Source organism: Triturus cristatus, chromosome 1_2 (assembly GCF_964204655.1).
Source record: "Triturus cristatus chromosome 1_2, aTriCri1.1, whole genome shotgun sequence".
NCBI lineage: Eukaryota > Metazoa > Chordata > Amphibia > Caudata > Salamandridae > Triturus > Triturus cristatus.
Window position 1 is genome coordinate 35,650,806 of NC_140580.1, and position 25,218 is coordinate 35,676,023.

At 48.3% G+C, this 25,218-nt stretch overlaps 1 protein-coding gene across 6 annotated transcripts in view; it reads left to right on the forward strand.

Annotated features, from left to right (window-relative positions):
- Positions 1 to 25,218, forward strand: part of KDM5B (lysine demethylase 5B) — an 897,967-nt gene that overhangs the window by 235,430 nt on the left and 637,319 nt on the right. For all 6 annotated transcript variants that reach the window (XM_085600396.1, XM_085600377.1, XM_085600387.1 and 3 more), the window contains one exon: positions 26 to 184. In XM_085600396.1, coding sequence (XP_085456522.1) covers positions 26 to 184 — 159 coding nt within the window. The remainder of the gene's footprint in view (positions 1 to 25; positions 185 to 25,218) is intronic.

A 25,218-nucleotide genomic window follows, 5' to 3' on the forward strand; every position in this document is an offset into this window, starting at 1 on the left:
TTATGCTGCTCTTTTTATTTCACAGATGGTTCCTACTGAGCTTGTGGAGAAAGAGTTCTGGCGGCTGGTTAGTACCATTGAAGAAGATGTCACTGTAGAATATGGAGCAGATATTGCTTCAAAGGAATTTGGCAGTGGCTTTCCTGTTCGTGATGGGAAATTTAAAGTTAAACCCGAAGAAGAGGTAAGCTGTCGTTTTTATTTTTAGGTTTTCATTTTTGAAAAAATATACTGACTTTTTTTTAATAAACTGACATGTGCACAATGCAAACGTCTTCTCCCTATGTGTCAAATTCCCCTTCAATGTTTTTGTGTTTCTCTGTTATCTGGGATCATGGCTCATCACTTTTTGGGTTTGCCATGTTACAATATGAAGTTTAGTGTTCTACTTTAGAATAGTGTCTTGACACAAACTATTCAAAAAGTGTCTGATGCTTGTGTTGCACACTGCTGGTAATGTTTGTGTGCTACACTGTAACTTAGTACATGCGCTGGGCATAAGCCATTCATCTAATATGGACTTGATTTGCTTGATTGACACACATTTTGAAATTCTAAAGAGTAATGAAGTGGGTAAACCCGGTGATAATGATAGTATGACTGGAACTGCAGATGTCAGATTTTATATACTGCACAATGTGTGTAGCATGTGATTGCTAGTACTTGACCTGATTGGTAGCCAGTTGAATCTACAAATATCAAACCAGCCGATATTCCACTCCGGGTGTAGGAAGCTGGTTCTGTATATACTACACCAAAATGAGGTACAGTATGTACAGAGTCCAGTGGAACCTCAAAGGTAGGCAGAGGTAAAAGTAGATAGCACCTTACTCTATATTTGTGGTAGTATGGGCGAGCAGTAAGGCTTTATCAGAGGTTAGTGTTAAGCATTTGTTGTACACACAATCAGCAAATGATGTCACACACTCAAAGACTGAACTCAGACTAATTTGATTTGTATAAAAATATTATTTAGTTGTATTTATTTTGTAGAACCAAGCAGGCCTGGCACAGGTAAGTGTTTCATAATTTTCAAGGCAGGTTGAACAAGACTAGCAAGCTGAATTAAAATGACTTTGTTACATGTTTGTAAATGCTTTTTGTACAGTGGAAATTTCGGTTAGATTACTTTGAATTACTTTGCAGATTACTTTCTGGATTACCTTTTCTACTCAGTGTGATACACCTAAATATCACACTGGGACTTTTCTTAGAGAAAAGGTAAGTAAGCAATTTGTCGTTCTTTGCAGTTTTTCGAAGTTCCATACAAAGCCAACTCTACACTTCAAACATTTTTCAAGGAAAAGCAGTCCTTGTATTCCTATGGAAAGAAATGAAGTTATCGGTTAACAGGTAAGTACATTGTTGTGGGAGTTGGTATTCTGGTGTTAGAACCAGGGTTCCCCCAGGGTCAAGGATGCACTCTCAAAACACCCTCCGCGGCATTAGGGCGGCCGGGTGCAGAGTGCTGAGGCCCAATGTTATCCAATGGGGGTAGGGGGCCTCCGGTTGGTGGCTGCTCACGTGCAAGCCACAATGTTGTGGGAGCAAAGCTCCTGGGGTTTAGCTGAGGGCAAAGGGGGGTCAGTTTTAGCACCCAAAGTATACCCGCAGCCGCACAGGGATGGCTGGGTGCAGGGTGCAGGTTTGGTGTTGGGTGCCCTGTTGATTTCAATGGGGATTCTCCGGTTTTAACACAGACTGCAGGCTCTAGGATGAAGATCTTCTGGAGGTGAACACCAGTTGGAGAGGTAAGTTGGGATGCCTGGGGATCCTGAGACACTGTCGATTGGGCCACCCAAGGCCGTGGGACTTCGGGTGCAGGGGTGTCTTTAGGCGTCGGGTTTTCCTTACAGCTGCGGTCGCGGTCAGGGGTATCCTCCAGAAAGAGGCTGCAGGCTTCGCTGGGCGATTCAAGGCAGGTCAGAGATCACCAGATCTCGGGTCAGGATCTCCGGGGAGACGACCTTGTGGTGTTGGGCCACTCGAACTTGGGCCGTGGGCGTTGGGTACAGAGTGGTGCAGACTCGAGGATTTGGCCAGAGCCAGAGTCTGTGACTGATCAAATCCGGTGCTCACGGGAGACCGTCTTTTCTTTGAAATGCACCGCAGGTCCTTGGGGTTCTTGAGGTAGCTGGCTGCAGGACACACCGGGATTTCGCTTCTGCAGGTTCGAGTTGGGGACAGGCCGGGGCCAAGTCAGTGGGTGTCCTTCTCTTTTTAGCTTTGGCATGGCTTCTTCGGTCCTTCTTCTTCTTTTCTTCTTAGTTGGTTCTTATCTAAGAAGGCTAGGTTCAGGGGTGCCCCTAAATACTAGATTTAGGGGCCTTACAGGTAGGTAAAGTTTGGGACCAATGGGTCCGTTCCGTGGGGTGGGTACACCCCCTATTATGCCACCCTCCAGCGGGAGAGGGGCATATGCCTTACTCTGGTTGGCTAGGTCCCCCAATCTGCAAGACGGCAGGGACTGAGAGTTGTGCTTCACCTCGCCTCACTCACCTTAGGGGTGGGTTTGGCAAAGGTGGGCACACCTCCCTTCCTTACTTGCTTTTCCCGCTGATTCTCACGCCCAATTTGGGGGTCAGAACTGGTGGGGGCTAGTTTCTGAAAGCAGCAAAAGGCCTGGGGAAGCTCTCAAAGGCGGCAAGCTGTTGAAGCTTCCCCTTCGTGGACCCTGCCCATCCTGGGGGACGAGGCGTGGCACCTCGTCCCAGGATGTGCATTTTTTTTAGACCCCCGAGCAGCAGGCTCTCGACCCATGGGTCCAGAAACATGTCTGGTAGTGGCAGCTAGCGAGCAGCCACTCAGCCTGGACACTAGTGTTAGGTTGTTTTTCAGGGGGCATCTCTAATATGCCCAAGGTGTGCATTTTTCATTGAATACCACACTGGCATCAGTGTGGGTTTAATGTGCTGAGAAGTTTGATACCAAACTTCCCAGTTTTCAGTAAAGCCATCATGGTGCTGTGGAGTTCGTAATGAAAACTCTCAGTACCGTATACTCTTAATGGCATTACTGCACTTAAAATGTCAAAGAATTGGCTTAGACACTGTAGGGGTACCGGGCTCATGCACTTGTACCCTCACTACTGGTATAGTGCGCCCAGCTAGAGGGGTGGCTGACCTATGCAAGGGCAGTGGGTTGTAGGCATGGCACACAGGGATGTGTGCCATGTCGACTCTTCACTTTCCTCTGCACCAAAACACACAGCAGTGTGTGGGTGTAAAGGTACAGGGCCTCCAAGGGTGGCACAATAAGTGCTGCAGCCCTTAGAGGCCTTTCCTGGTCACAGTGCCCTTGGTACCTGTGGTACCATTTAGAAGGGACTGACCTGTGGCCAGAGAGTGCCAATTGGGTTTTGTTTTCAATGTAGTTTTTGGGAAAGAACATAGGCCCTGTGTACCGGTTTGGCAGGAACCCAGGGCACACTCCGTCAAAGCACATCAGCAGTTTAGCAAAAAGTGGGGGCAACCATGCCAAAAGAGGGCACTTTCTTACACAGGGCCCTAGTGTTGACATGAGAAACACATTATTTTTTAAGCAACTTATTTTTTCAGTTGTCACGGTTATCATGCTGAAGCCCGCAATGCACCTGCTTACGTGTGGGTGGCAGTATGTGTGGCAACACTGCCTTTTAAATTCACAAAATGGAAGAGATAAAGCAAGTCGATCTCTGTGCTTTCCCTGAAAGTTGGGACGATCCTCAGCACTGGACTTTGTTCTTTCAGAAAAATCTGACAGAAAAATATTGTAATGAGCTTATTCCTTTTTGGCTTTCTTCCTAAAAACTGTATAGAGCCTGTGCTGTCCGTTTAAGGCATGTATCTCTTAGGGTGCCACCTTCAACCTTAAGCTCTAGAGAAAGAAGCACAATCTTTTTCATTTACAAGGGAATCATCACACATGGAAAGGAGAGCCCAGAAACACTTTTTTTTTAAATTAAAGCATACATTAAAGTAAAAATCTACACTTTTAGTTATGAAAGGCTGTTTTCTTCCTGTGAAAATCTTTGATAGCCTATAAGAGGCTACACATTGGCCAGTTTTCAAGCATTTACATTAAAGAACGGTAACTATTTTTCAAAATATACACAGTGAGTATAAGAAACCTGGTGACGAGAAAAATAGTTTTACAAATCTTTTTTTAAAAGGAAGGGTGAGACAATTGGGGCTAATATAACTCTATAGGCTGAAACCTAAAAGGCTGTGAAAAAATTGTTGCTCCTTAAAGGTACAGATCACCACCAGTATCACATCATTCCCTGTAGGTGGCAGTGAAGCCAGTTCTATTTTCCTGCTTCTGCAGATAGGATCCAGGAACACTAAACTCTTCTATTTTTCCTTTGAAAACTTTTCCAGTCCTGACCAGGACACTCTCGGTCATGTTCTTTTATGACTAGAAGCTCACTTTTTTTGTTTCCCCTCAGAAAAAGGATATCCCTTTATGTGAAGTAATATTACTGTGTGAGGTAAAAAGACCCAAACAGACTCTCACAATGTCTCTATTGTGTACCTACCAGGTTCTCATAGTCCTGAGTTCTGTCAGATGTTACAAAGAACTTTTAAGGCGTAAGAAACTTACAGCTCCAGTCTTCGGGACCAAAGGTCAGCAGTGGACATGGATCTTAGAACTACACACAATTTCAGAATGAAAGAAGTTTTGCTTGTTGGCACTTCACCAAATCCATCAAGGAAATTGGATGTATGCCCTAGAGCTTCAAGATGCTTACTTTCACAATACCATCATTCCGATCCATTCCAAATTCACGAGATTTGTGGTGGGCAAGGCCCATTACCAGTACAGGATCCTGTCTTCCTTTCAATCTAAAATCTGCCCTTCTGACTTTTTTGAAGTGCATGGCAGTAGTGGCAGAACACTTCCAAAAAGCTGGCATCTACGTCTATCCCTACCTAGACAACTGGCTTAAAAGGGCATCATCACCTCAAGAAACGGTGTCACTTCAATATGACTGTCTGTTTCCCCAGTTGGGCTTCATGTTAAATCACTCAAAATCTACAAAAATTCCAGTACAGTATATCAATTAATAGGTAGCATGTAATGAGTTAGATCAAGAGATTATCCTTTATAGGATTGCCTGTGTTCTATCTGTCAGAAATTTCAGTTTTCTAAAGGTGAAATGCCCAACAGCTTATCAGATCTTGTCACTCCTAGGCTCAATGGCTTCCTGCATGTTTGGTTCCAAACATCCATCTGCAGATGAATGTGTTACAGCAATGCTTTTAAGATTAGTGGTGTTGATTCTTAGGCAGTTGGGAGGACAAATGGACTCGGACCGCAATTCACTTTCTTCCATGAGGGTGCTGATCTGTTGGGTGGTGTACCTTTTGCTTTCAGAGGTTTCTACACAGCTTCACAACTTTGTTCCTGCTTGTTTAATCACAGCTGTGTATTATCAACTAATAGGAGGCAGGAGATCCAGAGCACTTTTTGTAGCAGTCAAGATGATTTAGAGATGGTTGATTGTGAGGAACCTGCACAGTGCAGCAGTCTACAGACCAAGGATTCACAAGACACAAGCAGATTCTTTAAACAGGCTACAACAAGAAAATCACAACTGGATATTAAATGAAGTCCTGCGAGATGACTTTTGTATATGGGTTTCTTTTTTTTTTTTTGTTTTTTAAATCTTTTTATTAAGCATTTTTACATTTATGTACAAGGCACGGTGTACTATTCCCCAAAAAAATTTAGCGTGACAGCAGTGAGATATTCCATCTGCACTAAGAGCATCAAGGGCCAGAAAATTTTACGTAGAGACAAAAATACATAACACCATAAGAAAGAGATAAACAGGAAAGAACCATAAAAATCATTAATTACCATGAACATTATCCCCCTCCCTTTCGAGGCAGAGTCTGCCTACCCATAAGGAGCTTTTAATAGACTATACACCAAATAATCACAAATTCTAGTCCACAGAGAACATATATGAACATGCATTGCCAGTCCCATTCAGTACCTTGAGATAATTTAAAGATTCCCTTCCTTCCATCGAGTGATGGGATCCCAGATTGCCCTACCCGTTTTCCTCCCGTTTTTGCCTTTCCTAGCATATATCTCTTTCTCCAGATGATACATCGATAGCAATTTAGCAAGCCACTGGTGAAACGTGGGTGGGAGAGGATCTAGCCATGCAGTGGCTAGGCACAATCTTAGAACTGCTACCGCTACAAACAAGAATTCCCCCCCTAACTGCAACTCTCCTTCCCCCCATTTATACCTAACAAAATTATTGCAGGGGTTAATGAGAGAGAATTTAATCCTAGTACAGTCTTTAGAAAATTTCCAATCTCCTTCTTCAACAAATATAAATGGGGGCATGTGGCAAATACACGTTCTAAGTCTGCCAAATTACTTCCACATCTATAACAATTTGTTCCTTCAGTTCTTCCCCATTGATCTAATTTAGCTGGGGTGTAGTACAGATGATACAACGTTTTATAGTGCTGTGCCTGCAATGATGCAGAACACAGAAGTCTATGGCCCTTTTCCAGGGATAACTCGAAACACTCCTGACTGACCCTGAAACAATCCTTCCACTTATCGCCCCATTTCCCTAAGTCATCCTGCTTTCCTTTTGTTAATTCAAAATAGAATCTATTAATCGTACACTCTTTCCCTGATCGTATCAATTCCATTACCGAGTCCCTACCAAACCCCAGAGATCCGCCCGCTTTACTCATCAAGAAGCTCCTAATTTGTAAAAACTTGAAGAAGTGGCTATTATGTAAATTGAACCTGTTTTGGATTTCTGAAAATTGGCAGACACTTGAGTCCCCCAGAACATCCCCAAAGCTCTTAACTCCCTTAACTACCCATTCTGTAAACACCGAATCCCCAAAAATCTCTTCTGGTATATTAGGGTTATCTGTTAATCTAGTGTAGCGGTTATACCTCCCCAAGCCTGATCTTTTCATGAATGCTTTCCAGACTACGAATGCTGCCATAAGAGTCTTGAATTTTGTTCTCTTGTAGTAGCTAGCCTCCGTAAATTTTAAAAACACATTTTCTACCTCCATACCCAAAACCAGCCCAAATATTGCAACCGTGCCTAGATCGCTCCCTCCTTCAGCCTCGGCACCCCCTACCAGCCCTATCATATTTTGAAACGTTGCAGCCCAATAATACAGTCTTAAATCAGGTACTGCCCACCCTCCCCTTTCCTTAGGCAGTGTCATGAATCTTAATGCCCTTCGTGTCTTTCCTTTTCCCCAAATAAATCTATTAAGCATGTGTTCTATCCTTTTGAACCACCTAGCATCAAACAGCAAGGGAATTGCCCTAAATAAATATAAAAATTTGGGGAAAATTAACATTTTAATTATATTCGTCCTCCCCACTAAACTCAAGTGCAAGTTCTCCAGTCTGTCCAGGTCTTTTTCTACTTTTTTCATTAATGGAGCAATATTCCTTTCCACTAATGAGTCCAACTCTGCCGAAATAGAGACTCCTAAATATGTTCCTGAACATATAACTCGGTTGTCAGTACAGATGGCAATGGGTTTCTGATGGATACATCTGCCAGTGGATTCCTCACCTTGTGAATATCCCCTGCGCCAGCATTCCACTGAACTTTTTTCCCCAGCTCTCTCCGCCGACGTGGACGTCCTAATACCTCGGCTCCGCTCGCGACTCCGTATGATGTCACCGGAGCCATTAGAGAGCCACGTCGGCGTCATGACGTCCGTTCCCTTTTTTCCGCGCCGTCGACGCGTAACGGTTTTCCAGCACTCTCCTGCTACTTTGTTATCTTGCAGTGGGTTACTGTTTCTGGATAAGCCATGTCTTCGACGAGAAAGCCGGTTTTAAACCTTGTAGGGAATGTCGGGGCCACATGTCCATTACCGACCCCCACGAGGATTGTTTATGGTGCCTTTCATCTGACCATGATGTGGATGACTGCTCTTCTTGTAGAAAGATGAACCCCAAGGCCCTGAAGGAAAGGGAGGCAAAACTCCTCTTCATGGCCAAGGCGAAGAAGGAAAGAAGAGGTAGGAAGAAGGAGAAGTCGAGACCGGAGTCGTCGACTTCGCACTCGTCGAAGAAGCATCGTAAGAAGAGGAAGCATAGCTCTTGGCGCCGATCATCGAGGAGTAAGGCTTTGAGGTTGCCGTCGCCTCGGTGCCGAAGCAAGGAAGTTGTTTCTCTTTCTCCTTCCCCCTTCTCGTATGTCTCCAGAGAAGACGCCTTCGCCGAGGTTGACTCCAGCGCCAGTGGAGTCTCCAGCTTCCGACCCCGATCCGGATCAGCAGGAAGATCTTTCTCCGGTGCCAGCTGAACCTGCGGCGCCAGTGGAGGACACTTCGGCTACGGTTCCTGATACTCCTCGACCGGATCCAGGGTCGAACCCATACCCGCAATTCCCCACTCCGGTTGCGGATCCAAATGGCTGCCTTCCCGTCTGGCGCACCATCTGGTCCCGTGGGTCCAATGGCATACACCTTGGGAGTGCCGCAACATTATGCTCAAGCTCCATTTATGCCCTTCTTGCCGATGGCTCCTTCATGGCAGTTCTCGGCGCCTTCTGGAGATCCAATCCGGCTTCGTCTGGATCGTTTGCCTTCGGAGCCTTCCTCGACGCCGTTGCCGACTCCATCTGCTCCACGCCTGGCGCCGCCTACTCCTCCGGTGCCGCCGACTCCACGTTCGGTGCCGCCGACTCCACGTATGGCACTGCCGACGCCGGATCCTCGGATCCGTTCACGAAGGGAGGCCCAGATGATTTTGGAGGAGGAGCGTTATAGAGAGGAAGTGGAGGAAGGCGAGGTTGGTGATTCAACTGATGAGTTTGAAGGCATTCAGGATGCTAGTGGACTTGATACTACTCCAGAATGGGAGCATTCTTCTACTAGGCCTTCTCCTCCACACGAGTTGGCTCCTTATCATTCGGTCATCAGAAAGGCTGCAGAGTTGCTGGACTTACAGTTGCCCTCTGCGGAATATAAACCAAACCTTTTAACTGAAGTCCTACATTCACCATCGTCTATTGTAGAGCCCTTGTTGCCCTTTTATGAGGCTGTTTTAGAGCCAGTGATGGACGTTTGGCGCAAGTCTCTTTCTTCGCCTGCAATATCCAGACAAGTGGCAAGGAGATACAGGGTGGCTCCGGGGGATCCGAGCTTCCTTTCTTCTCACCCCTCACCAGAGAGCCTTGTGGTGCAAGCTTCCTGCTCGAAGCAATCGTCAGGCGCCTTCCCTCAAGCACCAGCAGATAGGGATTCTAAAAAGACCGGACAATCGGCCAAGAAGGTCTTTTCATCTGGAAGCATGGCTCTTAAATCGACTATTGCCACTTGCTTATTGGGGCGTTCTGTTCATGCCCTGATGGACTCGATGAAGCTTTTAGCCCCTAAGCTGCCTGAAGAAGAGAAGACCTCTTTTATGGAGGTTGTTACGGACACTCAAGCTGCCGCAAGGCAGGTTATTCAGTCGGGTCTAGACACTGCTGATCTGTGGCTAGAATTATGGGGTCTTCGATAGCCACTAGAAGGCAAGCTTGGCTTCGTTCTTCTGGCTTTTCTGCGGATGTTCAGGCTACATTAGTTGACTTGCCTTTTGATGGAGAAAAACTGTTTGGGGAGAAAGCCGATTCCGCCTTACAGAGGTTTAAAGATAGCAGGGTTACTGCAAAGTCTTTGGGTTTACAGATTCCGGCTAAGGGATTTGGCTTCAGAAAGTATAGAGGATTCGGGAGGTCTTCATTTCGTACCTTCCGTCAGCCTCAACAACAACAACAGCAGCAGCAGAATCCTCTCTATAGGTCATATAGAGGAAGACAAAGGGGTCGTAGAGGTTCTGGCCGCAACCCATCTTCATCTTCTGCCTCCTCTGCTCCCAATGAAGCCTCGGGGAAGCAGCCCTAGATCCCCCATCCTAGGTCATGTAAGACCTGTGGGGGGTCGGGAGTCCTACTTTCTGCGAGGTTGGAAATCGGTCACGACGGACCTTTGGGTTTTAAACCTCGTAGAGCAGTGGTTCCCAAACTTTTTGACCCATGGCTCCCTTGACCCACTTGGCAGTTGGCCGTGGCTCCCCACCATTTTTTTACCGGCGCACCGGGGTGCCGCGGCGCACAGTTTGGGAACCACTGGTCTACATGAAGAATCAAGCCTAGACGTGATGAAGGATTCAGAGTAGACATCACCATCATAAAACTTTATTTGCAATCAAAAAGATCTTATAAAGTACATCTCAATTGCTAGAGAAAGGCTCAAGGAGCTCTGTGGCGTTACAAGAAGTTTACATGGGGTGGGCTCTGATGAACCCAAGATGGCTCACCAGATCCCCTCTACCCAGTTTTAAGTGTGCTGGGTCCTGCTGGTGCAGTTCTAAAAGGCAGGTGTCAGGACAATAGGTAAGTTTTACAGACACATCAGAGGAGGTCGCGCAGTAGTACATAAGTAAGCCCAGCCATATCCAAACATATTCATCCATTTGCAAACCTATCCATCATGTATCCTTCCATCTATCATTTCACTCATCCATCCCTTCATCCATCCTTTCACTCATCCATCCATTATCCATCCATCCATCCACCCTTTCACCCTATCCATCTGTATACGCATCCATCCACTCTTCTACCCATCCATCCATTCACTCATCCATCCAGCCATTTACCCTTTCACCCATCCAGCCATCCTTTCACTTACTCATCCATCCACCCAGTCACTCATCCTTCCACCCATCCACCCTTTCAGTCATCCATCCATCCATCCATCCTCCCTTTCTCTCTCCATCGACCCTTTCACTTAGCCATCCTTCCATCCATCCACCCACCCACCCATCTACTCATCCACTCATTAATCCATCCATTGACCCGATCACTCATCCATCCTTTCTCTCATCCATTTATCCTTTCACTCCTTCACTTATCTATTCATCCTTTTGTCCGCCTACCCTCCCTTTCACTCACCCATCCATCCATCCTTACATCCACCCTTTCACTCATCCATCCATCCATTCACCCTTGCACTTATAAATTCATCAATCCATCCATAATTTCACACCTCCATCCTCCCACTTACTCACTCATCCACCTTTTCACACATCCATCCTTTCACTCATCCATCCCTTCACTCATCCGTCCACCCTTTTACCCATCCAGCAACCCTTCGACCCATACATCCAGCTATTTACCTTTTCTCTCATCCATCCTTCCACTCACTCATCCATCCTCCATCTATTCAATCTTTCATTCATCCATTCACCCTTTCACTAATTCATCCAGCCATCCACCCATCCCTTCACTTACTCACTCGCTCACCTTTTCATATTAATTTTGAGCTGAGCCTTTTTGAGAAGAGGCCCATCAAGAACTTCACCCTCGCTGCAGGAGCCATTCCAGGACTGGGACAGAAACCACCCAGGGCGGAGACAGGATCCACCATAAGGGGGAGGGGGGGGGGGGGCAGGAGCCATCACAGGTTTTTTTGGGGGGGGGGGGGAACAGGAGCCATCACGGGGGGGGGGCAGGAGCAACCACATGAGGGGGAACAGGATCCTCCAGGGTGGGCACAGGGGTGGGCATGCAGTATTCTAGTATCATCTTTGTCTCTTCCAGGGTGGGGTAGGGCTCCTCACCCCCTCCTGGACAAGACAACGAGACGACAGGGTCTCTGTCAAAAATGTTAGTTTTGCCATCCCCCACTGTGATGTACAGTACTTTAAGGAGAACTGATTTAACGGATTGTCCTCCATACTTTGTTAATCAGTGTGGGTGCGATTGTGCCATGTCTTTATTTTATTACATTTTAGACTGCATGTTTGAAGAACCGAGGTTTTCTTACAATTTAGTAACATGAATTAAACTCTGTGGAGAGAACCACGTGCTGCCTCGGTGTAATCGGGGCCTGTTCTACGATTTTTATGGCCCTGGGCAGGAAGGGAATGTGTGAGGCCCCTCTAAATTGCAGAGACCTGACACGACGCATTCAGGGTTGTTTGCATCTGAAAAGATGCCCCTGCGACCGAAGCTGCAGCCCCTCCCTCTCAGTCACCTTCAAACACGACTTAACAGCTCATGACGGGGCTGAAGGTGTGAGTGTTGCCATCCCGCTGTGCCTCTCCAATGCTGCTGGGTATCTGAGCTGCGGCTGCAATCTCCCACATCCTGCGCGGCGGCGCCCCTGGCTTCTAATCGCGGCGCATCGGGGTGCCGCGGCGCACACTTTGGGAACCACTGTCGTAGAGAATGGGTACGCCCTTCCCTTTCGAGAGTTTCCTCCCCCCTTACCCTCCTTGTCAAGGTTTTTGCTCAGAGGACCATCTGCTTCTTCTGCAAAAGGAGGTTCTCGCATTACTTCAAAAAAGTGCGATAGAGGTGGTTCCAGAGCAGGAAAGGGGTCAGGGGTGTGCTACTCCTGGTATTTCCTGATTCCCAAAAACGACAGCAGATTGCGTCCAATCCCGGACCTCAGAGTCTTGAATTTTTGCCTGAAGCAGGAGAAATTCAAGATGCTGACCTTTGCACAGGTTCTTCAAGCGTTGCAGCAAGGAGACTGGATGGTGTTGATCGACTTGCAGGATGCGTATTTTCACATCCCAATCCTGAAGTCGCACAGGAAGTATCTCAGTTTTACGGTTGGGTCGCAACACTACCAGTTTGCGGTCCTCCCGTTTGGTCTTACTACCGCACCTCGAGTCTTCACGAAGGTGATGGCGGTGGTGGCTGCACATCTCAGGAGGTCGGGGATTCCGGTCTTGCCCTAGCTGGACGACTGGCTTCTGAAAGCAGAGTCCCCAGAGATGGTGCAGCATCATCTGCATGTAACATCTCAACTGTTATTCGACTTGGGTTTTTCGATCAATATGCCCAAATCTCACCTGGTGCCCTCTCAGCGCAACCTGTTTATAGGGGCAATACTGGACACTACTGTGTGTCGAGCATTTCCTCCTCCTCAAAGAATTCTCAACATTCAGGAAATGGTTCCTTTATTCCACAATGGAGCGGTTGTTCCATTTCTGAAGGTCCTTCGCCTGCTCGGTCTGTTCGCCTCCTGCATTCTGTTGGTCAACCATGCACGCTGGCACATGAGGGCACTCCAGTGGTGCCTCCGCAGGCAGTGGTATTAGCACAACGGAGATCTCAGGGAGTCGATCAGGATGTCCAGAGAAGCTGCAGCGGATCTGTCTTGGTGGAGCGTGGGGGGCAATCTGTCTCAAGGAAAGCCCTTTCATCTTCCTCCATCTGTGGCCACAGTGATAACGGATGCCTCCACCCTAGGGTGGGGTGCTCATCTGGGGGATCTGGAGATCAAAGGTCTTTGGTCTCCGGAAGAAAGATTCTCATTCAATCTTCTGGAATTGCGGGCGATACGTTTGGGGCTCAAGGCCTTTCTCCCTTCCCTTCGCGGTCAGTCGGTTCAAGTCCTGATGGACAACACTACCTCGATGTGGTATGTCAACAAGCAGGGAGGAGTAGGGTCGTATCATCTCTGCAGAGAAGCATTACGGCTCTTGTCCTGGGCTCAGGATCATCGGATTTGCTTAATGGCGAATCATCTGGCCGGGGTGCTGAACGGTCTGTCAGCAGTTCTCTGCCGACCACGAGTGGAGGCTTCATCCGGAGGTGGTTCGTCATGTCTTTCAGACGTGGGGGGCTCCTCAGATAGACCTATTTGCCACCCGCGAGAACGCGCACTGCCCGTCATTCTGCAGTTTCCAGTTTCCGTTGCAGGGGACCTTGGGGGACGTGTTTCAGTTGAGTTGGAGCTCACATCTCCTTTACGCGTTTCCTCCCATACTCTTGATTCCTCGGGTTCTGAGGAAGATTCGCCAAGACCAGGCCCAAGTTATTTTGGTCGCTCCAGAGTGGCCAAGAAGGGTGTAGTACACAGATCTACTTCACCTCTCATCGCACCCTCCGCTCCGTCTCCCTCTGAGGGCAGACCTCCTCTCGCAGTCTCAGGGGCAGGTTCTTCACCCCCACCTCCAGAGCCTGCACCTTAATGCCTGGAGATTGAACGGGACAACCTGAGTTCCTTCTCTCCCCCGCCTGATGTGGTGGATGTTATTTTATCGGCCAGGCGACACTCCACCAAGTCCATTTACTCATATAGGTGGACTAAGTTTGTTAAATGGTGTGGAGAGAGATCCATTGACCCTTAAAAGGCCCATCTTTCTAATATGCTTCAGTTTGCTCTTTCCTAGGCTCAGCTGGGCTGTGGTTAAGGGTTATTTATCAGCCTTATCTGCTTTTCTTTGTCTCCCAGATCATCCATCTTTATTCAAATCTCCTATTGTTCTAAGGTTTATCAAAGGCCTTACTAACAAGTTTCCACCTACACTTTTTCTAATGCCGCAGTGGGACCTTAATCTTGTTCTGTCTTTTTTGATGGGGTCTCCTTTTGAGCCCCTTCATAGCTGTCCTTTGAGGCTGTTTCTTTTAAAACGGTATTTCTTGTGGCCATAACCTCGGCAAGGAGGGTGAGTGAGCTTCAAGCTCTAAGTTCAAAACCCCCGTTTTTATCCTTACATGCTGAAAGGATGGTCCTCAGGACCAGGGCTGCTTTCCTTCCTAAGGTAGTTACTCCCTTTCATCTGGGGTAGTCCATTACTCTCCCTGTGTTTTATCTACCTCCTCATCCTTCCAAGGAGGAGGAAAGACTTCACCGATTGGACCCAAAAAGAGCTGTGAGCTTTTATTGGGACAGAACAAAGGACTTTACTTTGGACGATCAGCTCTTCGTGGGCTATGTTGGACAGTCTAAAGGCAAAGCTGTGCACAAGCGCACTCTGTCCAGATGGATCATCCTGGCTATCAAGATCTGCTACGCCCTTGCTGGTAAGGTTACTCCGGAGGGTATTAGGGCTCATTCAACTAGGGCCAAATCGTCTACTTCTGCCTTGGCCAGGGGTGTTCCTGTGGCAGACATTTGGAAAGCCGCGACTTGGGCCTCCCTCCTTGCTTTTGCAAAGCATTATTGCTTAGACTCTGAGATGAGGAGGGAGGGCCATTTTGCGCGATCTGTCTTGCAGGATTTTTTTAGTATAATAAGGTGGACTGCTGTGGGAATCTATTCACAAGGTGAGGAATCCACTGGCAGATGTATCCATCAGAAGAACAAGTTACTTACCTTCGGTAACGCTTTTTCTGGTGGATACATGTGAGAAAGTGGCTCTGTATATACTGTTCCTTAATAGGTACAGGGTGTACAGAGTCCACAGACCCCAAGGGTTTAACAGAGGTTAAAGTTAGATATAACCTTACTCTCCAAAGTGGTAGCCTGGTCGAGCAGTAAGGCAGTATCAGAGGACGTGTAAAGCATTTGTTGTACACACTCAGTCAGCAAATAGTTCCACACACTCAATAACTGAACTCTAGGCCAACGGTTTGTATATGTAAAAAAATATATGCTTGTTTTATTTTAGAACCAACACTTGGAATTAAAATATACTTTCTCGACAAGAGATGTTTCATAAAAATACTTTTGTATATGCAATAGACTTTTTAGTAAACAGTTACAAATAGTTGCAGTAGGCAACTCTATTTCTAAACACAATACATTGAGCTCCATGATAAATTCAAATTATATGCAACAGATTACTTTCAGATTACTTTTGTAATTCCAGGCTTGGATCATAGATCCAGTCCTGGGTCAGTTCTCAGAATCAGCTGTTGAAAGTCGATTTTGGTACTGTACTGATTTTTAACCAATATTTAGCTATTTCAAAAGTGAGCACTTAGAAAATATTTCAGAGCAAACAATCAATGATTCCCTATGGAAGGAAATATAGGTTACAGGTACAGTGGGTTGTCGTTACTTTTGTAATCCAGTACTGGGTGTCTGGGTGCAGTACTGGGACATTTATCCAAAACAGGTAAGTAATTACGTTTTCAGATGTTATACGATTTTTGAGGAATATTTAGAAATTGCAGAAATCAACACTTAGAAGAAATTTCACAGAAAAGCAGTCAATGGTTTCCTATGGGAGAAAATGGGGTTACTGGTAAGTATAGGTGCCAGTATTCTTCCGAGCCAGTGCTGGGCACCAAGATCCAGCACTGTGAGCCCACCTGAGAACAGGTGAGTTTTTGCGTTTTTGTCGCTCGGCTGATTTTTAGTGAATATTTGAAGATTTGAAAAGTCCACACTTAGACGAAATTTCAAGAAAAAGCCAGTCAATATTACCCTATGTAGAAAATAGAGTTAGCGGTTTTCAGATAAGTTCTCGACTGGCAAAGGTGAGGTTCTGGGCATAGACTCAGGGGTCCCCCAAGGTCAGATAGGCACAGTTAGTTCACTCTCAGCGGCTCTAGGGCAGCCGGGTGCAGAGAGAGTTAGGCCCAATGTTAGCCTATGAGGAATAGGGGGGCCTGGTTTGGTGGCTGCTGACTAGCAGGCCACGCGGCTGTGGGAGCTGGGCTCCTGGTCACTCACTCAGGGCAAGTGGGGAAGTAGGCTAGTGTAGAGATTGCACTGCCAGGGCCACTCGGGCGGCTGGGTGCAGGGTGCTTTTGAGCTGTCGGGCGCTCAATGGAAATCAATGGGAATGTTCCGGTTAGGAAAAAGGCTGCAAGCTCGGGGACGAGGATGCTTCAGGTGCCACCACCACTTCGAGAGGTAAGTTGGGTAGTTGTAGGTTAGGTGGGTACCCCGGGATTGGGCACAGGGGGCCGCAGGGCACCGCGTGCAGGGGTGCCTTTTGGTGTCGGGAAATCTTACCCTCTGATGATCGCGGTTGGGGGGGGGCACCTTGTTCCGAGGCTGCAGGCTTCTTCCGGAATGTCGAGGGGGGTCCTTGGGTGCAGGACTCGGGGTCACAGTCGCCGTGGGGTCGTCCTCAGGGTCTTTGTCCACTCCGGCACTGGCCAGGCTTGGCTGGTGCAGAGTGTGCTGGGTTCGCGGTTCCGGGCTGCTGCCAGGGGTTAGAAATAGGTTTCTGAGTAGAGTCTCTACTCATGGGAGTCCCAGGGGCTTAGAGCCAAAAGGTAGCCAGCTCCTCCGGGGTTGGTGAGGTTGCTGGCCACGTGAGATGCCGCGCTGGTGCAGGTTCGGGAGTCGACAGGCCGGTAGGGCTGGGGCCAAAGCAGTTGGTGTCTTCTTCCCTTTTTAGCAGCTGCAGGGCAGGTCTTTGTTCTTCTTGTAGTCTTTTGAATCACCTCACCCAGGATGTGCATTGTTGCAGGCCCGGGAGAGCAGGGGATCTCCCACCCAGGGGTCCAGCAACATGTCTGCTGTGTGGCAGCCTGGGCAGCCTCAGAGCAGATGTGGATTGTAGGTTAGTTGTAAGGGGGCATCTCTAAGATGCCCTCTGGGATGCTTGGTACATTAAATCTCACACTGGCATCAGTGTGTGTTTAATGTGCTGAGAAGTTTGATACCAAACTTCTCAGTCTTCAGTGTTGCCATTATGGTGCTGTGGAGCTCGTGTTTGACGAGCTCTCAGCACCATGTACTCTTAAATGGCAGCACTGCACTTACAGTGCCCGGGAATGGACCTGGGTACTGTAGGGGCACAGGGCTCCTGCTCCTGTGCCCGCACCATGGGCATAAGGCACCCAGCCAGAGCGGTGACTGACATATGCCTTGGCAGTGTAGGTTGTGGGCATGGCACACAGGGATGTGTGCCATGTCGACTCTTTGTTTTGTCCTGCACCCAGACACTCAGCCTGCAAAGGCAGTGTGTGTGTGTTAGGGTACAGGGCCCCTAAGGGTGGCACAATGAGTCCTGCAGCCCTTCAGAGGCCTTCCCTGGTCACAAAGCCCTGGGTACCTAGGGTACCATTTACCAGGGGCTGACATGTGGCCAGGGTTTGCCAATTTGGGTTTTGTGTGTTTAGGGAAGGAACATAGGCCCTGGGCACCTGATTGGCAGGAGTCCAGGGCACACTCAGTCAAAGTACATTCAGCAATTCAGCAAATAGTGGGGGCATACCATGCAAGAAAGATGGAACTTTCTCACAGTGAGCTCTGGGAAGGAACATGCCAAGGAAAGTCAGTGTGTTTTACTGTTTTTCACTTCATTATTCCCTTATGGGGATGTGGAGCCCATGGGCTAGAGTAAATTTCATAAGGCCTACAGATTCCAGACACGCACTAAAGTCCACTGTAACGGAGGTGAAAGGGAGTATTCTGCAGAGTCCAAAGTTATATTTGTACTGCTTTTGGGTCATCCAGAAATGTCACATTTCTCTGAGTCAGTCATAACCAGGGCCTTGCTGAGGGTTGTCCTCAGCTGGATGGATTGACAACCTTTCTTCCACAAGCTAAGGACTCCTCTCCACGAAGAGTAGATGGGTGGGGCTACAGGCTCATCCATCAGCAGCTATCAGTGGGTCCCAGGCACCAGGCTGCACCAAGGAGGGAAGGCAGCAAGGGGGGAAGCTTATTAAGAGACCATGTGGCCAGAGACCCTGGACGACGCCATTTTGAACAAACCCAGAGGCTGGGCAGGAAGGAGGGAGCGGGGGCAGTGAAGTGATGTCGCTGTTTGATAGGACAAACAGAGACTTCCTTCCAGCCCCCTACTCAACTTTTAAAAAGTGCTTGCACAGGAAGAGAAGCTCTCTGGGGTGTGGTCTGCTGAGGTGGAAGGTGCTCAAACCTGGCAATGGGCAATTGGAAGGAGGAACCCCCTGACTGTCCCCCCCAAGGGCCCTACCAGTGCCAGAAGAAGTGCCCAGGACCGGTGCGCAGAAGCAGGGACCTCTGCGCAGGGAGAAGAGGCCAAGGAGGAGAGCCTGGGGAAAGGCTGGCGCAGGGAGCCAGTGAAGACAGCTCCCTGCAGAATGCACCCTCTTGGAGACCCGGAGGGCAAAGGAGAGTTCTCCCAGTGGCTGGGGTGCACCACCAGGAGCAAGAGGACGCGAAAATGGGGCAGATCGGAACCCCAGGGGCTGAGATATGGACCCCCGGAAGGTAGGCGACCTTTGACACCTAAGAAGACCGACGAAGCATGTGGGGCTCCGCCGCCGTTCTCAGAGATGCCCCCGGGGTGGGTCAGGTCCCGGGGGCTGCTCCAAGGAGAAGGGAAGCCGGGGAGTGCCATCGCGCTCCCCGTGAAAATGCCCTGCAGGGGGGCCAGGAGCTCACCCTGGACCCCACCGAAGAGGGTGGCGGGGGAGCGCCATCGCCCCCAGGATGGACAGGGGGAAGCTTCAAAGGCATGCCGCCTCAGTGAGCTTCCCCAGGCCACTTGCTGCCTCCACTCTGGCGGGAAGCCTGGCCGGAAACCCCAAATAAGGATAGGGGATGTGCCAGCCTGCCAACCCCACACCTCAGGTGGGGGAGGCGAGGTGAAGCACATCTCTGGGTGCTCGCCATCTTGAAGATGGGAGGCCCTGCCCAATCAGGAGTAGGCTACTGCCCCCCTCCCACAGGAGAGTGGCAGGATAGGGGGTGTACCCACCCCAGGGCAGGGACCCATTGGTCCCTGCCCTTTACCTACCTGTAACGCCCCTAAATCTAGTATTTAGGGGCACCCTGAACCTTCCTTCATTAGATTTCAGATTCCGAATAGCAAAGAAGAGCAAGAAGAAAGACCTGCCGTGCAGCTGCTAAGAAGAGGAAGACACCAACTGCTTTGGCCCCAGCCCTACCGGCCTGTCTAACCTGCTCCTGCTACATCCCGGCACCTCTTGTGGCCAGCAACCTCACAAACCCCAGAGGACCTGGCTACCTTTTTGGCTCTAAGCACCTGCGACTCCCACAAGCAGAGGCTCTGCTCAAAACCAGCTTCTAACCCCTGGCATCAGCCAGGAACTGCGAACCCTGCACACTCTGCACCCTCCAAGCATGGCCTGTGCCGGAGTGAACAAAGACCCCGAGGACGTCCCCCGGGCGACTGTGACACCAAATCCGGCACCCAAGGACTCACCTCGGTGCTCCTGACGATGCCTGCAGCCTCAGAACCAGGTACCCCCCAACCGCGATCAACAGAGGGTAAGATTTCCTGACACCAAAAGGCACCCCTGCACCCGGCGCCCTGCGGCCCCCTGTGCCCGACTCCTGGGTACCTACCTATCCTCCAACAACCCAACTTACCTCTCGAAGTAGTGGTGGCACCTGAAGCATCTTCGTCCCCGAGCTTGCAGCCTTTGTTCAACCAGGAGCTTTCCCATTGAAACCCATTGAGCGCCCGAAGGCTCATAAGCACCCTGCACCCAGCCGCCCGAGTGGCCCTGGCAGTGTAACCTCTACACCTATCTACTTCCTCATTTGCCCTGAGCAAGTGACCAGGAGCCCAGCTCCCACAGCCGCGTGGCCTGCTAGTCAGCAGCCACCAACCAAGGCCTTCCTGCCTCCCATAGGATATCATTGGGCCTAACTCACTCTGCACCCGGCTGCCCCTGTGCCACTGAGGGTGTAACAACTGTACCTACCAGACCCTGGGAGACTCCTGAGTCTGTGCCCAGAACCTTATCTCTGCCAGTTGAGTACTTACCCAAAAGCCGATAACCCAATTTTCCTCTATAGGGTAACATTGACTGGTTTCTTCTGAAATTTCTTTTAAGTGTGGAGTTTCTAAAACTTAAAATATTCACCTAAAATCACCGAGTAACGAAAACTGAAATACTCACCTGCTATTAGGAGAGAGCCCAGTGCTGGATCTTGGTGCCCAGCACTGACCCTGAAAAGTACTCACAACCGTACTTACCACTAACCCGATTTGCTTCCATAGAAAATCATTGACTGTTTTTCTGTGAAATTTCTTGTAAGGGTCGATTTTGCAAACTACAAATATTCCTTACAAATCGTACAAACTGTGAACATAATTACGTACCTGTTTTAGATAGAGGTCCCAGTACTGAGCCTCGGAGCCCAGCCCTGGATTACAATAGTAACGAGAACATACTTTACCTGTAACTTGAATTTTCTCCCATAGGGAATCATAGACTGTATTTCTATGAAATTTCTTCTAAGTGTCAACTTTTAAAATAGCAAAATATTGCCTAAAAATCACAACAGTAACTAAAACGAATTTACTCCCTTGTTTCCAAGACCTGTCCCAGGACTGAATCTAGGATCCAGTCCTGGAATTAGAAAAGTAATCCTCAAAGTAATCTATTGCAAATAACTTAAAATTCGCATTGAGCTCAATGTATTGTGTTTGAAATTGTGTTGCCTATTGCAACAACCTGTAACTATTACCTACAAAAGTCAATTGCATATTGCAAAAGTATTTAACTAAAGCCTCTCATTCTGAGAAAGTATATTTTGATACCTATTGTTGGTTCTAAAATAAAACAACCATATATATTTTTTTTATATACAAACCATTGGCCTAGAGTTCAGTTCTTGAGTGTGTGAGACCATTTGCTGACTGAGTGTGTACAACAAATGCTTTACACTGTCGTCTGATACTGCCTTACTGCTCGACCAAGCTACCACTTTAGAGAGTAAGGTTATATCTAACTTTAACCTCTGCCAAACCTCTGGGGACAATGGACTCTGTACACACTGTAGCTATTTGGGAACAGTATGTTCGAGGCATATGAGCTGCAGATCACACACTTAGGATAGTAGATCGCCATTTGGTGTTGGGCTTGTATGCTTGCAGGTTGTTGTTGTCTTCGGAAGAAGTCTTTGGTCACGAGATAGGTGACTCCTCCCTTGGACTACAGTGCGCATGGGCATCAACTCCATCCTCAGATTGTTTTTTTCCGCCATTGGGTTTGGATGCAACTCTTCCGTTCCGGTTGGAAATCTCAATTCCAAGCTTTTCGAAGCGAAAAACTTCCACAAAAACATCGAAGCACCTTCACTCGACATCGATTTAATTGGCTCGATTCCGGACGTCGACACAGGCCGCTGGGCCTATCCACGGCGTGAGGCCTATGGCTCATGGAAAGGACGCCTTTCAAAAAATGCCCCCAGTGTGGAGCAAAATTACCGCACTGTGACCACCACAAAGTCTGCAACCTGTGCCTATCACCGGAACACGACGAGTCCAGCTGTCCAGCCTGCGCAGCATTTCGATCCAAAAAGACCATTCAAAATTGAAGGGCTCGACGCCACATCATGGCACAGAGACCAGCTCCGGAACCAGAAAACATCTTTGTTGAGGGTCCCGATGTCCCGGAAGAAGATTCCGAGGATACAGATCCTCTTCGAAGCAGACGACTCAGACGACCCCATTACTCCTGGGCAACGCGTGAGTACTACTGCCCCTGCCCCAACCCCTTCAAAGGCATTGGTCAAGACTTCGCCTGCTGGCCTCAGTCGAGACTGAAAACATCCTTCAGAAGCCCCGCCTCCGGGCTCGGCTCCGAATAAACATAAGCCTTCCGGTAGCTCGGGCCCGAGCAAGCCGCATGTCATTGTTCCACCGGCACCGAAGACAAAAGACCTCTCGGCACCGAAATCGGCTCCGACGGCTTCGGCACCGAAAACATCAAGGCCCATAGATAAACTGCCACAGAAAGTTCCCAAGCCTAAAGATACAACTTCTGCTCCGAAACCATCATCGGCACCGAAACCACCGGCTAAGGACTCTCACACACCTCCTAAAGCCAAAAACTCCACCAATCAACCAAAACCTCGATCGGAACCGAAAAAATCAGCGCCAAAAACTGTTCCCGAGGAACAAGAACTTTTCCATCCAGATCCCATTGATCCAGGACAGAAAAAGATTTATATTAATCCAAAGACTGGACATGTCACCACGGTCACACCACTGGACACACCACCTGCCCCAGTTCCTATAAACAAGAAGGACTCTGCAACATCGCCTATTCCTCCTTCCTCTCCCATACTACCTTCTACCCCACCCCCTCTGCCTACACCACCCTTACCTCTACCCTCTCCATCACATACACCACCTCCACAGGATGATGATGACCTAGGGGGAGGGGGTTATCCTAATGATCCGTTCACGGATCCAGATAACGCACCACTGGATGATTAGGCATTCCCTCGACCAGACATGCCTGACCCTCCACCATATCCCTCCAAACCATCACCTCCAGATGACCACCTGGGGTTTGGCAAGTTATTAAATAGAGCAGAACTTTACCATGGCGTCACCATGCACTCAGACGCACCTGAGGAAGACTTCCTATTAGATACTTTTGAGCAATCTCAAAAGTGTGTACAAATTTTACCTATGATTAAAGGAGTCATAAAACACGCCCCAGAGGTATTTAAAGACCCCGTCCGTGCCAGGGTTCTTAACCCAAGAATAGAAAAGAAATATAGGCCTGCCCCCGAAGATCCTTGTTACATCAAAGGACAGCTCCCATTGGATTCTTTGGTCGTTTCCAATGCTAGGAAATGCGCCAACTTCCAAACCACAGGAGATACACCACCCCCCAACAAAGAATCCAAGCTGTTAGAAGCCTCTGGCAAACGAGTAGCAGCACAAGCCGCTAACCATTGGTGTATTGCCAACACCCAAGCCCTACTAGCACGCTATGACAGGGCTCACTACTACCAGTTGGAGAATCTGTTACAACATCTGCCAGACCAATATAAAACACAGGCAAACGACCTTATCCAGGAGGGAAAACTTATTTCAACTGCGTCAATTAAATGTGCGCTCGACGCAGCAGACACCGCCTCTAGAGCCATAAACACAAGTGTGCTCCTTAGACGACATGCCTGGCTACGTATTTCAGACTTAAAGCCAGAGGTACAAACTACCATACTTAGTCAGCCATTCAACCAAGAACAGCTATTTGGGCCAGCAGTAGACACTGCCCTTGAAAAAATGAAAAAAGACACCGAGACTGCTAAGTCCATGGGAGCATTACAGTCTCCACAACCACGTGGCTCCTTTCAACGCTCCTTCTACAGAGGAGCCTCCAAGAATATGGGAGCGGACACCTCCTCCACCTTCAAACCCGCTACACAAAAATCCCCCAGTAGAGGATATTTTAGAGGAGGATATAGAGGAAACAACAACAAGGGACGAGGTCGAGGCAATACCAACACTCGCCCCTCCCCTGCCACAAAACAGTGACTATCCTCCACTCCCCCCAGACCATTCCACTCCAGTCGGGGGAAGACTCACAGTTCCTACCTGTCTGGAACTCCATCACAACAGACAAGTGGGTAAGACAAATTATCCAGTATGGTTACTGCCTGGAACTCACAAATACCCCCCCACATATACCACCCAAACAGCGTTCCATGTCACCAGACCATCTTACGCTCCTCATACAAGAGGTTCTCTCATTGCTTCATAAACATGCAATAGAGCCAGTTCCCTTACAACATCAGGGTACTATACTATACTTCCTAATCCCCAAAAAGGACGGGACTCTAAGACCAATACTCTACCTCAGACCCCTAAATCTGTATATAAACTCAGATCATTTCCATATGATCACTCTTCAACAAGTGCTCCCACTACTACAAGGCGATTTCCTTGCCACACTAGATCTCAAGGACGCCTACTTCCACATTCCCATACATCCTACTCACAGGAAGTACCTAAGGTTTGTGGTGGACGGCCAACACTACCAGTTTACAGTCCTTCCATTCGGAGTAACAACCGCGCCCAGAGTATTCACCAAATGTCTAGCAGTAGTAGCAGCACATCTCAGAAGACAACAAATTCATGTCTCCTCGTATCTAGACGACTGGCTAATAAAAGCCAAGTCATTCAACAAATGTGTTCTACACACTCCCCAAACTATCCAAATCTTACACAACTTGGGATTCACAATAAACTATCCCAAATCTCATCTACAACCCTCCCACATACATCAGTATCTATGAGCCACTATAAACACCTCAAAAGCCCTAGCATACCCCAGCCCAGCCAGGATAACCAATATACAAGCTCTTATCGCAAATTTCAAACCCAAGACTCTCTTCCAGCAAGAGTGTTCATGCAACTCTTAGGCGTGATGGCGTCATGCATCTTCATTGTGCCTTATGCAAGACTTCAAATGCGTCCCTTGCAAGAATGTCTAGTACGTCATTAGAACCAGGCTCACGGACAACTTACAAATCTGGTGTTGATGGACAGCCGCACACATCGCTCTCTCAAATGGTGGAACATAAAAAACCTCTCCAAAGGGCAGCCGTTCCTAGAGCCTCTTCCACAGATAGTGCTGACAACGAACGCATCACTCACAGGATGGGGAGCCCATCTCCTCGGACACACCACTCAGGGCAAATGGACCACTCAACAGAAAGTGCTCCATATCAATTACCTGGAACTACTAGCAGCGTTCCTAGCATTAAAATCATTCCAACTACATCTCCAGAACAAAACTGTCCTCATCCGGACGGACAACATGACAGCTAT